The sequence below is a fragment of the Aplidium turbinatum genome, chromosome 18 (genome assembly GCF_918807975.1).
Source record: "Aplidium turbinatum chromosome 18, kaAplTurb1.1, whole genome shotgun sequence".
In the NCBI taxonomy this organism is placed as follows: Eukaryota; Metazoa; Chordata; class Ascidiacea; order Aplousobranchia; family Polyclinidae; genus Aplidium; species Aplidium turbinatum.
The window spans coordinates 1,130,044-1,145,564 of NC_137489.1; the positions used below are offsets into that span (position 1 = coordinate 1,130,044).

The 15,521-nt window shown below is 38.7% G+C and overlaps 1 protein-coding gene across 1 annotated transcript; it reads left to right on the forward strand.

Moving 5' to 3' along the window:
* Nucleotides 1–315: 315 nt before the first annotated feature.
* On the forward strand, nucleotides 316–8,461 carry LOC145787575 (G-protein coupled receptor GRL101-like). Its single transcript, XM_082599343.1, has 3 exons — nucleotides 316–1,111; nucleotides 2,124–2,257; nucleotides 4,208–8,461. Exons 1-3 carry the CDS (start codon nucleotides 399–401, stop codon nucleotides 4,507–4,509), a joined length of 1,149 nt encoding a protein of 382 aa, XP_082455469.1. The 5' UTR covers nucleotides 316–398; the 3' UTR covers nucleotides 4,510–8,461.
* Nucleotides 8,462–15,521: the final 7,060 nt, after the last annotated feature.

Sequence of the window (15,521 nt, forward strand, 5' to 3'; positions counted from 1 at the left end):
CGTACAAATGAATTCAAATTTAACTTTATATGATTGGGCGGAAAATACAAAGCAAATGACAAAGAAAATCTGTGTTGATGCAAAACAAACTTTAGTTTACAACTCACTGTGTACATCTATTTAAATTAAGTTGACAATACATTTTCAACTCACTACGTTGACCTTACAGATGCAACTTAGTGAAGGATTGTGACAATTTGGTCGATGAGTTGAATTGTTCATCTTTGACACATTTTTATTGCGATGACAACAAAAAATTTCTTCCAACTCATAAAGTTTTTGATGGAACATTTGATTGTGAAGACTTCACAGACGAATGCCTTGTCACAAGCTCAAGTATTTCATCACAAACCGAACTTATTGGAAACAGATTCTTTTATGTTGCTTTGTGGATCATAATGATATCAGCGGTGGTAGGAAACTTGATTGTAATAATCAAAACATCTGTGGACATTGTGGAAACCAATCGAAACGCAAACGCTTCTTCAAGTGCAACTGGACTCTGTTTCAACATCATGCTCCTAAACTTAGCAGTGTCTGATTTCCTGATGGGTTTCTATCTTTTATTTATTGCTGTAAAAGCGCTTGAATATTCTGGAACTTATTGTCAAGAGAGGCAAAATTGGTTACTCAGCAATCAATGTGTGTTCGCTGGTGTCCTTGCTGTAGTTTCAAGTGAAATGTCGGTTTGCATGTTGGTTGTGATGTCATCTTATCGATTGTATGTAGTTAGGAAACCTTTCAAAGCAAAGTTCATGAGTTGGAGGCGTCTCAGTTCCATAATCGCATGCTTGTGGGTCTTGTCAATACTTCTTGCTGTCATTCCAACTTTCCCATCAACTTCTAACAACCTGGCAACTGAAATTGTCATTGATCAACCTTACATACCACAGTCTGTTAGCACAAAGCAACTAATGAATTTGATTGAAATTGCAAACAAGCTTCCTGGTGAAAGACAAGCCATTCCAGAAGAAGTCATATCCTTGTCCATTCCTACTTTTTGCAATATATACAACAAGTCCTTAGTTGTTCCATATTATTGTGAGGAGTCTTCCCAAACTTCATTTGCATCATTTGGATATTACAGCACAGATGGAGTTTGCTTACCAAGGTGAGTGCAATATTTTAAATACTTTTCCTAAGAAGTTTAGAGTTTAAAACAAAAATACCTTGAAAATATATTTTGATTTTGTTTCGTTAGATTCAAATTCTTGGTTTTTATCAACTTCAATTCTTTCTAAAACTAATATTTTCTTCTGTTTATAATCAAATATATATTTTTTGTTGGAAACGAAACTCACAGAAGCCGTGAAATCTTGAAAGCGCGGCGAAAGTTAAGCCACATGACCTGGCACTCTATTGTTCAAGATACAATAACTGCACTGCCCTTCTGTAAATCCACAACAGAGTGTAACGCTTCTGGCTTGATATGATAACGTTGCTGGGTTGGAGGACTTGAGTGCAACACTAGATTTGAGAATTCAGGAAGTACATCTTTTATTACGGCAATTGTTCATGCAGCGATCGGAGCGGATTCAGAAACGTCACTGACTTCTCGTCGTGAGTGCGTAGGTCGAAAAGAAAGATACATGCCTGGTCTCCTTATTTATGTACGAAATATTCCTACGTCTGGTGTTGCCAGGCGCAGTGCTAATTAAATAATAATTTAAACTTGAAAGTACGGTAGGCTAAACAATTGAATTAAGAGAACTGCACTGCATATGTGGCGGGTGCACAAGATGTGAGACAGCAGTCGGTACAAGAGAACGGCTGCTCTCACAAATGAACCATGTTGAGGGGAACAACTTCTGCAGTTTTTGCAAATGTTAGCATTTTTGTAGTTTTTTTTGAAATTTGATTTTTAATTTAGCTGCTGGTAAAGTAAGAAAGAAAAACTTTGTTATCGGCATTCGGCGACGCAGTGAAGCCAAATTAGTTTCAGCTGCAGGTTTGGGTTCATTACGAATCCTTGTCAGAGTTCACGTAAAAAGGATAAGCGAAACAAGTGTTAATAACCAATTACTAAAACAATGACGTAAAGAAGCAATTACTAAAATGTTTTGTTAGTCTTACTTCCGATATGTCTTTAAACATTTTCTCATTTCTATTTTTACGTTTATCAGATATTATGGCGCTGCAAACGAACCGGCATTCGATTACTCGTTTGGAATTTTACTGATGAATTTTGCAGCATTTTTCTACATGTTCATTGTTTATATGCTACTTTACTGTTCTGCGAGTTACAAAAACAATCAAGGTAATGTGTTTGCACTGGGAAATAATAATAATGATATTGTTTATTTATTGTTGTCCTACAACTGCCATGATCATTTACAACCAGGGCCGTTCAAAGCATAACTTGGGCCCGAGGCCAATGAGATTCTAGAGCCCAAATTAAAACACTTTCAAAGAAAGGGCACTATCTCCAAAAATACGACGTGGTTTTGTGAAGTTCCGGGACCCTCGGAAAAGTTTTGGACTTTTAAAATCATCCCTGACCCCGGTCCAAAAGTACCGCTTGGACCCCCATGTCAACGTAACTGTCCACGACTGGCTCTTTGCTTATGTGGATCATATTTAGTATGTAGCCTACAATGTACACACAGTATAACCCAGGCCCGTAATTGCCGGGGGGGGGCTTGGGGGGGCAATGCCACCCCAAGCTCAAAGTAAAAACTCTGCCAGGCAAGCTACATTTGGTTTTCCAATTCCAAATGAGTAGCCTACGGTAATCCCAGACCCAAGACTTTCTATATTTAATTTTTTTTGATTCTCATATGTCACTTTGTACAATTATCTTGCTTGTAATTTTATAGTTGTTATGTACTGGTGGGGTAATAGTTATAGGGTTATTCCAGACAGATTGCACGATAATGATTTTTAAATTTGGGTGAGTTTTTTTGGCAAGGCATCTCAAGTAAAAGCAATTACAAAATGGAGTAAGATGCTGGTTTTGGAAATATTGTCCATGAATATCTCTTAAAAACAAATAAATCAACATTGGTATCAGCTTGGATAGCTGTTAGTGTTTTTTGACGTTTAGGCTACTGCCGAATGTTACACCCCAAAGGGGATAAATTGGTTTGGTGGAGACCTGCACCAGACAAAGTCACGAGGGTCATTCCTGACAAAGTTGTGTGTTAAAAATATTGCATCCAGTGGCGTAGCCAAGGGGGGGGGTGGGGATTACAACCCCCCCCCCTTTGGCACGTGTGATGCTTTCAGTCTAAAAAGAAATTGCCTAATTTTAAGCAAAACTGCATTAAAAGAGCGAGTTTTGTCAATACCCAACATTCAAACATCTCAGCCAGGATTTAGCAACAAGAAAACATAGAGACTTAGCTTTATTTCCGAAAAATGCCGAAGAAAACATGATCTTATTCTTTTGCTATGCCACCGGACAGCACAATTTTGCAGGAATATTCATACCCACATTTTTGTTGAAAATGCTCTTAGAATGCACCAAATTCAAAGCAATTTTTCAAAATTTTCTGGGGGAAGCCCCCCAGACTCCCCGCCGCTGGGTCGTCAAAAACCCCCCTTTACAAATTCCTGGCTACGCCACTGATTGCATCTATTCTATTCTGCAATCATTTTGGCAGGAATTACCCATGTTTTGGCTGGAATTATCCCAATCATTCGAAATTACTGCTATCTAGCACCTTGTGACTTTATAACATATGCCGTGCCTTTGCCCGAAAAACCGCAAATTAGACTAATTGCAACTACAAATGTTATGTGCATAGCCTTTTACTTCGCAACAGCTTTTGAGCCCCCCCAAGCTAAAATGTATAATTACGGGCCTGGTATAACCCGACTTATTCCCATGGCTTCACAATGTAGCCACAATATAAACTGACTTATTCCCATGACTTCACAATGCAACCATAATATAACCCGACTTATTCACATGGCTTTACATAAAAAGAGCACAGTCGGTAACGTGTTTTGAATTTTAAGTTTGATGTATGATTAGCCTACATCTGGAATCAACTCAGATCTTTCAACATTATTATTGATCATAGTATAGCCTATTGTAGGCCAATTATAATTATTCATTAAAGTAAAACAATCTCCCAACCGTTAAAAGCTGCGTTGTATGCGATGCTTTTGCTTGGTTTGTTTAATGTTGTTTATATACGATACGTTCATGCACAGAGGATCCTATTTAACCTTTAGCCTACTGATATTGCTATTGTTTTAGCAGCTAAATCAAACAATGCCAACACCGTCAGTCAAGCACAAGCCAAAAGAAGCAAAGACTTATCTGGAGCGATCATGCGCATTATCATCACTGACTTCTTGTGTTGGATTCCTATTTGCATTATGTCCTTCCTGTCGTTTGGTGGAGTTGTAATACCAGCCATGGCTTACCCGATAACTGCCATTTTTCTCATCCCGATCAACAGCGCAGTGAATCCGTGGATATACTCGTCATTTCTAACAAGAAAGATAAAGAAGATTCCGTCATTGATACGCATCCAAATGCAGCGAAGGCAAAGTTCATAAGCAACAAATCACACGCTCCTATTGATCACTCTTCGTCAAAAATAAAAACTATGTTATTATGACGCAGTATTGATGTTTTGCATGCACGTGTAAATATTGCTTGGGAATTACTTGTTTTGCGTTTATTGACTGTTCATTGTTACCATATTGGCTACTGCACATCAATGTCAACACATTTTTGAATATTACTTCAAACCAAGGATGACTTGCAATGAAAAATAACGTGGCAATTGGTTGTAACAGAAATCAAGAAGCTGCTTCAATTGGTTTGTTAGTTATCATCAAAAGCCTTCAGTAAAGTAAAAAAAATAAATATAGGCCTATGGATCAGTGGCGGATCCAGAACGTAATTTATGGGTGGGCCTAGGAAATATCTTGGTGGGCCTTCACCAATAATGTCACGGTGGACCAACATACAAAAACTTAGTGTTACCGGAGCTTCTACACAAGGCGGAGTCTCCTAGGTTTCGAGTTAAAAAAGTTGATATGTCATCATAATCCGAACTGTCGAAGAGTTGTCTTTCAAAAGACAAAAGTGTCAAGTTGTTAAGGCGTCCAATCAGCATGGATGATAAGCGCGTTTGGATCCTGTTTGTTGCGAAGAAAAGTCTCTCAACGCTGCAGGACGCGGAAGGCAGTGTTATGATGGTCCTTAAAACACTGTTTATGTGAGGGAAAATGTCAGCAGGACAGCTGTCCAGTACTTCTATAATGTAGGGGAGTTTTCCTGATCCATTTTCCGTCTGATGTGTTGAATGAATACAGCATTTGCAGCATCTGCGATCTCAATGCCATACAGTGCATACACACTATTTAGAATGTTTTTTTTTTCGCCAAAAGTGGTAGATCCAGGTGCGAAAGAGGCCGCTGCTCTCATTAATCCATCATCAAAGTGTCGTCCATAAAGCGGCAGTTTAACTCCATTGTCTGCCTGTCAAGAATACAGTTCCACAGCGCCCTTAAATCCTCCTTGCTCTTGACAGCCGACGTTTTTCCCAGCGTTGAGGCGACAACAGACTTGTGAAACTTCGAAAGCAGCTTGCTTTCACGAGAAGCAACCACGTCCCAGTTAGTTATCACATGTTTTACCATCAGTTCTTCTGACAGTTTGAGCAAGTCATCAAAGTCATCCTTCGAATTTTTACGGAAAGTTGCATGTGTAGCTTTTAGTGTGAAATAGTGATGCTACAGACAATTCAGTACCGCTTGGTTGTTCTGGTGTTAAGCATTAATATTTTTTTTATGAATCTGATTTTGGGTGGGCCCACTGTCAATTTGGGTGGGCCTGTACCATTCAAGCCCACCCGGTAGATCCGCCCCTGCTATGGATTATCTTTGCTCTGCCTTCAGTTTGTTCATGTAAGCGCATGCAAACAATTTTGTTATGAGCCTACCATAGGCCTACTCAAACGTTTACTAAAAGTCGCAAAATATAACTTATGTTGAACATCTGTAGTTGTAGGCTACGGTACAGCAGTTGGCCGGCAAGTTCGATCTTGAACGAACGATATTTGGGATTAGTCTACATCAGGGTTACTCAACTAATATTAACAAAGGTCCAGTTAGACAAGTTAAATATTTTTAGCGGTCCGGTAAATAAGTTATTTCCCTCGCAAGCACGAAAGTTAAATCATCTGTACCAAACTCCTTTTTTAGGTTAAATGTAACTCGAATTGAATTTCTGAGAAAGTGTTGGGAGTCTGGGAGTCGAAGCCCCCCAGCAACTAGGACAACCAAACTAAAAATTGCTTCTTTCCAGTAGAAATCTGTTTAAAGAAGCCCTGAAGCGTGGCAATGACGTTATTCTTCCAAAAGCTGTAGGTCAACCTTTATCACCCAGAAGGTCCGGATTCGGACCGCGGTCCGCCAGTTGAGTAGCCCTGGGCTACAGCGTTGCATTTTAAGTCCTGAATGAGCATGCCATGGTTTTTGCGGTATGCCACAATTTGGTGCAACCAATTCACAGATATCCTCATTTGAAGACGACTTTCTTCGGAAACGATCATTTTGGTGCTGAAGCTTTTGATAATCCCACGACGGATTCTGTTTTATTAGAGAAATTGTATAGGCCTAATAATAATTACAGTAATCGCTTAAGGCATTATCAACTGTACTACTGTAGACAGAGTCTAACTGTTTCAATCTCAGGGATCTCTTCAGTGAATCAGTGCATTAAAAGAAAGTTAATTTAGATTGATTTAGTTCTTTATCTTTTCGGTTAATTTGGCTTCAATTTTTCGTTCTTTGGATTGAGTAAAATAGAGTAATTGGTGACATAAGTGACCAAATTGCAAATGAAACAAGTTTGAAACAAAGCTGCCCAGTTGGATGAAGAAATAAGCTTGCGGACAAATTTTACTGGTCTCCACTGGGCAGCCCGGTCAGGGCCTAAAATATTACCCATTTGTTACCCAGTTGTCATTGCTGGCTAGAATATTGTCACCATCAATATGCGTAGCCCCGCGGAAGGCTGCAGTTTTGTTCTGAATTAGGTGAACTACATTGTTGTGTATTTCTGTTGTGTGTTTTGTCGAATACTGACCGATAGTTACCTTTTAGTTATGCAATCTGTTATTGTGAAATCTGCCTCTAGAAAAATTTGTGCACGTGACATTCTGGAAACTTCTTTGACTTGTTGACCAGAAGAACGAGTCTTTGTGATGTAATATTATCCTAGTCTTTGGAAGCTTCTTGTCCAAGCAAACCTGTTATGAATAGCCACCTGATTTGTTGCAATTGATGAGAGTTGTGTTTGGAGTTGTATATTGTGTGGATTAAAAGTTGTAACGAAAGTATGTTGAAAAATATTGTAGAGTTCCAGCCGATTTTGAATAAATTGTAAAAGTGGAAGTTATTGCCAAATTTAAAGTAGTTGTTGCAAAAGGGAGTGTAATTTATATTTATGTCAAAATTGACGAAGTCGTTTGCTGTTTAGAATTTGATTTCTTTATGTGCTGGAAGTGGTAAACTATCCGACAGTTCAAGATATTTCATTTATCATCTCATAAATAGACCTATTCGACCATTTATTTGACTGTTTGACGTTTGATATCCCATTAAACTACGTCACCAATCTTTCCCAAGTCTCTTTAGGCTACGTGTAAGAACTAGAAGAAATTGAGACAAATGCAGAGTCATTTTTTTTTCATCAAACTGATGTGGTATAGTATCGAAATGCCATATGATCCAGGCTTTCTATTTAGAAACATGATATGCTACGCTTTTTTGGGTAAAGGTAAAGGTGAGTCCCATAGCCTACTTGGTCCAAAGCATCGTGAGATGAGAAGATGAGGTTCTCATTGTACTAAGCCTTCGGCACTAACGAGAGTAGGGTGGCCAGTTCTTTTTTCTCGGCCGTCTTTCCTTCAGCAACTATGCCCACCCAATTTATTACATCCTGGGTGGAGGTGAGCGGTGTTTGTCAAAAACCAGCTGAAGCTGGGAGCAGAACCAGGATTGCATGATTGGAAAGTGAACGCCTTATCCGCTGCGCCATCCCACCGCGTTTTTAGGGAAGTTAAATTATAAGGTGAAAGTATCACAAGTCTATTAATTAATACATTTCTTAATCAGACTTGATTTACCTATTTGAAAGGTTAAATCAGGTAAAGACCAGGCTATAGGGCCTATGGAAGAACACATAATTATGTTGCTGTAAAATAACTTGTCGTTGGATTCCATGTAAACGTTGGATTCCCTTAAATCAACGCATTTTGACGTTGGATTTTCACAAATTAATGTATTTACAGCATTGTGATTCGGCATATTTTGGTGTACTTTTGACATCTATCCCTAGACTACGCCGTTTATTACTATTAGGCTACGCCATTAACCCATCAGTCTTGATGATTAGTATCTTGATAGTGTATCTTGTATCTTGTATCTTGATATCTTGTATCTTGTATAGATCTTGTATGATCCTGTATGATCTTGTATGATCTTGTATATCTTGTATGATCTTGTATCTTGATAGATGATTAGTAACAATCTTGATTAGTATTGTTACGCCTGCACAATAAAATACAAACAGTGCATTCTTGTTCTATCTTTCGCACATACAAAACGTTTTAAATCAATTAAGGCTGCAACATGTGGCAACCTATGAACATATCAAAACCTGATTGTAGTAACCTAAACCATAGGCGTAGCCAGGGGGGGGGGGCGAAAGGGGCCATGGCCCCCCCAAATTTTCAAAGTTTGGATTCCGAAGTTGAACCCTTTGTTAAAAATATAATATAATTTGTATAAATTTATATTGTTTTCCAAGACATCTGGGTATTAAAACCCCCCAGGACTTGTTTTAGACACACAGAAAGACACCAATAAATTTTGCAAATCGTAAATCGCGCAAAGTTTACGCGATTTACGCTTCTTTTAACTAATCTGTGGAAGCAATTTCAGAATCGCTTACTCTGTAGGATTTTTGTGTAGCTGAGTTTTTTGTGTTCTCTAATTTTAGCCGCAGTTTTTACCCGTTTGTGTGTAGATAAGAGCTACCTTTAACCGTATCTGTCACTGCTTCCTTTTGGCGTCAAGAGTTACTGGCCGAGACCATCAGGTCTACGTCTTTCTTATTGCTAATTACTCCGTCGGCTTATATCAAATAACAACGGGAAAAAATATGCCGTTGGTCAAAAGCCTTATCTATCACTTCAATCAATTTATTTCGCAAAATATATTCGTGATTGTGTATTTTAGGTAGAAAAGGTGATAAAGACTCGGTTTTTGACCTATTTTCGCCATTTCTTGGTCAAATTTCCCAGTTGACATTTTATTTTGAAAGTCCTCTTGCATAGAACACAGAATTTCATCAATTTTGTTTTTCCGTTTCTGTGCAAGCAATATTCCATGCACTTTTTACACTACAAAGCAATTTGCGCAAATAATAAGTTACCTTCCTAATTGATATCTGCCAGCAAAGAATGACTCATATCGCGTCAAAGACCAACTCCCTACCCAGACAGAAAAATCGACGTTGAATCAATGTAAAAATGACGGATTTTGCTGCCTGGGTAGAGAATGGAATTTTAGCGCCATCGTGTTATGACTGACAGACACAAAATGAAACCGCACGCTAATAGTAAACTGTCAATCAAGCTATTGAATATCAGGAAATTTCTTGCATTTTATAACTGGCTGTGACAAAAGGTTTATTTTGAACTTCACAATTATCCGATACCAACATAATCGGGATTAAAAGTTGGGGCAAGAATAAAAAGTAAAAGTCAAGAAATCTCAGGTTTCTAGCATCACTGCTTCTATGTGAAATTGCTGAATTAGCAGAGGGCGAGACCATAAGGTCTACGCCAGTGACAGATACGGTTAATAAGTTAATAGCTGTTTATCTGCTAATAAGTTTCATACAAATATTACCCTAAAAGTGTTTCCAGAAAGCGTTATAATCCATTATTTAAGTGTAATTTTGCAAAAATTTTCCGGGGGAGCATGCCCCCGGACCCCCCTAGAATACGCGTGCCTTCGGCACGCTCTAACCCCCACCAGCTTTATTGCTTCCCTTGCTTAACCCACCAGGATGCGCCACTGCACATCAGGTGGCGATGTCTTAAATCAAACATTTTGTTGTTCTCTTCAATTCATCAAATATTTGGCTTCCCCCAAAATTTTTTTCTGGCTACGCCACTGACCTAAACATGCAAAATTCAAATTTAAACCTAAAACATCGCGCTTGGTTCAAACCTTGTGCGCACTGTGTTTGCGAATAATTAATGTTAGCCGTGGCCGAGCTTTGGCAGCCGTGGCCGAGTGATTAGCGCGTTGGGCTCGCAGTCGAGAGCCTCCATGTTCGACTCCAGCCACCCGCACTTGCTGTTGTTTCTCTGGGCAAGAAACTTTACGATAATTGCCTCTACCCAGTGATCGATTTCGAGTAATGGGTAGTACCAAATTTAAGTCATAAGTAGAGTAGACAACCGGAAAATCAGACATTGCTGTCGGCTGCAGCGTGGGTCAGGTGTATGTCGGAAGGCGTACATTTTAAAAGGGTTAGGGTATCGTAGCATCGGTTAGGTATCGGTATCTGCAAATAAACAAACTAAAAAGATCGAGAGAAAAAAATAGAACATCGCTGATCGCAGTTTCCGTTTTTCCGCAGTTTCCGCAAACATTTTAAAATTTCCTGTAATGATCCGAAGAGTTTGCCGAAGTTGCTGATCGCAGATTTGCAGTTTCTGCAAACATTTAAAAAAGGTTAGGGTTAAGGTTGATCGGGGTTTCCGCAAACATTTTAAAATTTCTCGTAATGATCCTAAGAGTTTTTGTTTGTTTGCGGAAAATTTTAAAATGTTAGTGGAAACTGCGATCAGCGACTTCAGCTTTTTTTAGTTTTTTCTCTCGATCTTTCCAGCTAAGCTCAGGCCTCGAAATATCCGGCGGTCATGGCGGACATGACCTCCAGAATGACCTCGAATGTCTGCCGAAGCCGGCTCATTGGTCGGTCATAAATGACCGCCGCAAAATTCTTGACAAAAATAGAGCTAATGCAGCAAAAATATATTTTAAATTTGAATTGTAACAATTGTTTGTTTAACGCGAACAAATACGGAGCTGAAGCAATAATAGTAGGGATGTGCCGATTACAGAATTTTTGCCGATGCCGATTCTTAAATATTTGCCGATTCCGATTCTTTGGTTAAATGATTAAAGCTGCTTTTAGTTGGCGCTCTACAAGTGGTTGCGATTTTGATACAAGTTGCTGCCTTTGAAATGTCTAAAAGCGTTCACTTTGTCGCCTGCTCTGGACAGCGTGATTTTTTACGGTAGTTCTTCGCTTCTTGCGCGCTACAAAGTGGTGATAGACACGTTTTATTTGTTGCGGAAATCAGTGAAAAGAGAAAAATCGCCATTGCTCACAGAGTGCAAAATCAACGTAGCTTAAGTAGGGTGCAGGTGCCCCGGGCTTACCAATTTTTAAAGGGCCCCACTACGTGGAAGAAATGTGATTTTGTGTTATTTTTTCTTTCTTTCAGTCTTTGAAGTTTCTGCAAAATGCTGTGCAGTGCTGGATTAGTGCTACTGTAGACGTAATTTTTTTTTTGCAGGGGGACCCCCCGATCTAAAAGTGCCCCGGGCCCCCCATCAGCTAAATCCTGCCCTGCTAACTTATCTATCATTTTGGTCTTCCTTGAGCGCTCATTCGAGCGACCGACTGTAGACGAAGAAGGGGTAAGATCACAAAACGATTCGTCGATTCTCGTTGTGTGCAGTGCAACGCAATCTTATAAAAGTTAGAGAAAATTCCTTGAAGTAAAGAAAGTTTTGAAGCGTATCAAAATATTGGCCTTACGTCTGTGGTCATGTGCTAACGTTCACCGTTTAATCTTCATTCTGTATCATATGACTTAGTGTTGCCATTGCAAGTTCTTCGGTTTTATCGAGCGTTTATTTTCGTGACATTTTCATAAAGGCACAGAGGACTCAGAAGTCCAGCGAGACTGCGCTTGACATATGAATTTTTTTGCCAACTAGCTAATGATGCGACCGAAGGTCAGAACATAACAATAATCAGTATGTAATCGGAATAATAATCCGAATAATTGAAAGTCTGAATGCTGAATTAGGAATGTAAAAAATGATAATTTGGAACGTCTTATATTTGTTTGTCTGGAATAGTAGGCTAATAGTAAGTTATCTCCAGATTGGAAAAAGTCATGCAGCTGTAGTAAGAATTGTCAAAATATGGAAATTGCATCGGATTTTATCAAGTAGTTAAGACAACTTGTCAAAAAAAAGGTTACACAGCAAATCAGTTTTCTTCCACTTTGACACAACGCGCACAGACGTTAAATCTAGATATAAAAAGGAAGCGGTCCGTTAAAGCCATGTTTTCTTTTTGACTGACAAAAGTCCAGGTTACCAACAATAAAATGTCCAAGCAGAAGTTAAAAATAAATATTCAAAACTATCTGCAAAATAGGTTATGCCCAAAACAAAGTAATTAATAATTATTTAAAATCCAGATGTTCACCTCTTCCACAATGAAACAATGTGCCTAGACGTTGAATCAACACAAAAAGTGACAGTAACTGACCATGACCAGATATATTATGCCATGAGAGAACAAAGTTCAAGTCAGAAATCGAAAGCAAATTGATAAATTAGGTTATTAGAATTAGAGTACGTTTTCAAAACGATTGTTCTAAGACAGGTGCTCACTGCTCACGCATGTATATAATTAAAGTTTACAAAGTTTAAAATAATTAGAGATTACGATTTGTCAACTATTTTCTATTTTTAAACTTGTGAGTTTCAATAATACAAATATTACGTACAGAATGTGGAGAAAAACAATAAAGAATTAGCCAGGGCCGTAGCCAGACCGCAGAGCAAGAGGGCCAACTTTTTTTTAGAGTGGGGGACGAAAAAATTAAATCATTATAATTGTAGCTGTTGCTCGAGAATGTTGGGATTTTGCCAGGGGGGAGGCAAATTTTTTTCAGGGGGGCGAGGCCCCCGGCTGGCTCCGGGCCTGGCATTAGCACTGGGTCTCTACGCCGTATTTGTAGGTGGGTTGCATCGCTGTTCAATTTTCCAACGTAGCCTACAGGACAATGAGGACATGGATAGGCGTAGCCAGGGGGGGGCGAAAGGGGCCATGGCCCCCCCCAAATTTTCAAAGTTTGGATTCCGAAGTTGAGCCCTTTGTTGAAAATATAACAAAATTTGTAGAAATTTATATCGTTTTCCAAGACATCTGGCTATTAATGCCCCCCAGGACTTGTTTTAGACACACAGAAAGACACCAATAAATTTTGCAAATCGTAAATCGCGTAAAGTTTACGCGATTTACGCTTCTTTTAACTAATCTGTGGAAGCAATTTCAGAATCGCTTACTCTGTAGGATTTTTGTGTAGCTGAGTTTTTGGTGTTCTTCAATTTTAGCCGCAGTTTTTGCCCGTTTGTGTGCAAGAGCTACCTTTAATAAGTTAATAGCTGTTTATCTGCTAATAAATTTCATACAAATATTACCCTAAAAGTGTTTCCAGAAAGCGCTATAATCCATTGTTTTAGTGTAATTTTGCAAAAATTTTCTGGGGGAGCATGCCCCCGGACCCCCCTAGAATACGCGTGCCTCTGGCACGCTCTAAACCCCCACCAGTTTTATTGCTTCCATTGCTCAATCCCCAGGATGCGCCACTGCACATCAGGTGGCGATGTCTTTAATCAAATACTTTATCGTTCTCTTTGATACATCAAATATTTGGCCCCCCCCCAAATTTTTTCCTGGCTACGCCACTGCATGGAGATCTAATAAATCCCAACACTGATACAGCGCACTGGTTGCAGTAGTTGAGAGATGTTGCATGAATTATTGTCTTATAAACAAGAAGATGAATCAAAGCTTTGGCCTTAGTTGACTGAAATATTATAAGGACATCTAAATTGTAGCCTACTATTTTTCACAATTTAGAGAAATTATATCGATTTATGAAAATTTAATCTCGGCTTATTTCTTGTAATTTTATGTTAACATTATCTCAAACGTATGTTCATTTTCCTTTTTGTGTGTATTTTGAAGTGTAGGAAACACTGTATTTTTCTGTTAGGCCTACATTTTTTTGTGTCTGAAGTGACAAAATTATCATTTCTGTAGGGTGGCCATTGACTAGTAAACTGTCGTGACTTTACTCTGAAGTCAAGGTCCATAGTAAACTGTATGGTCGTTTCGTTGTCTTCCTGTCAATATGGGAACATGTGCCATTATAGCAGTGCATTTACAACTTGCATGTTTTGGACATGTAGGCTACTTTTCCTGTTTTTGGAAAATAAACCATTGATTGCTTAAGTGAAAGTAAATAATTTAAAAAAAAAAAAATTGATGAATTTAAAAATTTAAAACTTTGTTTGTTTTCAGAAAAAATGTAATTAGTTTGAAGGTTTGAAAAAAGCAAAAGAAAAAAATGATTGATTTATGAAAAATTTTCAGTCAAGCTTGAGAAAAGCACTAAGCATCATCTGGCAACACTGAAGTGACTAATTTTCATTTTGAGAACAAAACAAACAACAAATTCAAGTTGGCAGTTGGCACTTGCCTATTGATTGAATCTTTATCCTTGGACGGAGATTCAGCTCTCAAAAGCTTCTTTGAGAGCTCAATCTTGGCAGTTTCGCATACTTGTATAGTCTTTGAACCACTGGTGCAGGCCCGGTCACTGAGATTGACAAAGTGAAGTTTCCGATTGAGTGTTGTTGGTGGAGAATTATTCCATCCATTAGATACCGTACTGCTGAATGTAGAGCAGTCCTTAACGTGCATTACTCAAGTGCACACCCCGAGATTCAAACCAATGCCTCTTGATCTAGAAGTTTCTACGTTTACAAAGTCTCTCGCTAACCAACTGAGCTACCATGGCATAGACTATAGAGGCTATTTTATTTCTTGGGTTGGGGATCTAGTTTTGTTCCCCGAATTGCCGGTTTCATTTCAAGCCGACTTTTATAAAATAAATAGCCTACCACAATTACCTGAAAAGTTTTGTTTTTTTGACGTTGATTTTTGAGATTTTTCTGTATGGAGTTACTTTTGTCTTGTCTGTGACATCTTATTTGGTTTGGACAACATTTGAACTAGTGTTTGATGGTAATTGTACTGGAAAACAGAGGAGATATGTGGGTAAGGGTAATTCCTTATAAAAATAAAATTGTCAAGAAGGATCATTGGACAGCGTCCCCAAAGGGGTGCAACCTAATTCGTACCATGAACAATTCATACCGTCAGTTCGTACCTTGAAAAGATCAAGAAAAAAAATTTAAAAAAGCCGAAGTTGCTAATTGCAGTTTCCGCAAACATTTTAAAAGGGTTAGGGTATCGTAGCATCGGTTAGGTATCGGTATCTGCAAATAAACAAATTAAAAAGATCGAGAGAAAAAAATAGAACATCGCTGATCGCAGTTTCCGTTTTTCCGCAGTTTCCGCAAACATTTTAAAATTTCCTGTAATGATCCGAAGAGTTTGCCGAAGTTGCTGATCGCAGATTTGCAGTTTCTGCAAACAT

Excerpts from the sequence above, each read along its gene's own strand:
- LOC145787575 (XM_082599343.1), top strand. The coding sequence starts at position 399 with ATGATATCAGCGGTGGTAGGAAACTTGATTGTAATAATCAAAACATCT. Across the intron at positions 1,112-2,123 it reads GATGGAGTTTGCTTACCAAG|ATATTATGGCGCTGCAAACG; the intron begins GTGAGTGCAATA and ends TACGTTTATCAG. Across the intron at positions 2,258-4,207 it reads GAGTTACAAAAACAATCAAG|CTAAATCAAACAATGCCAAC; the intron begins GTAATGTGTTTG and ends TTGTTTTAGCAG.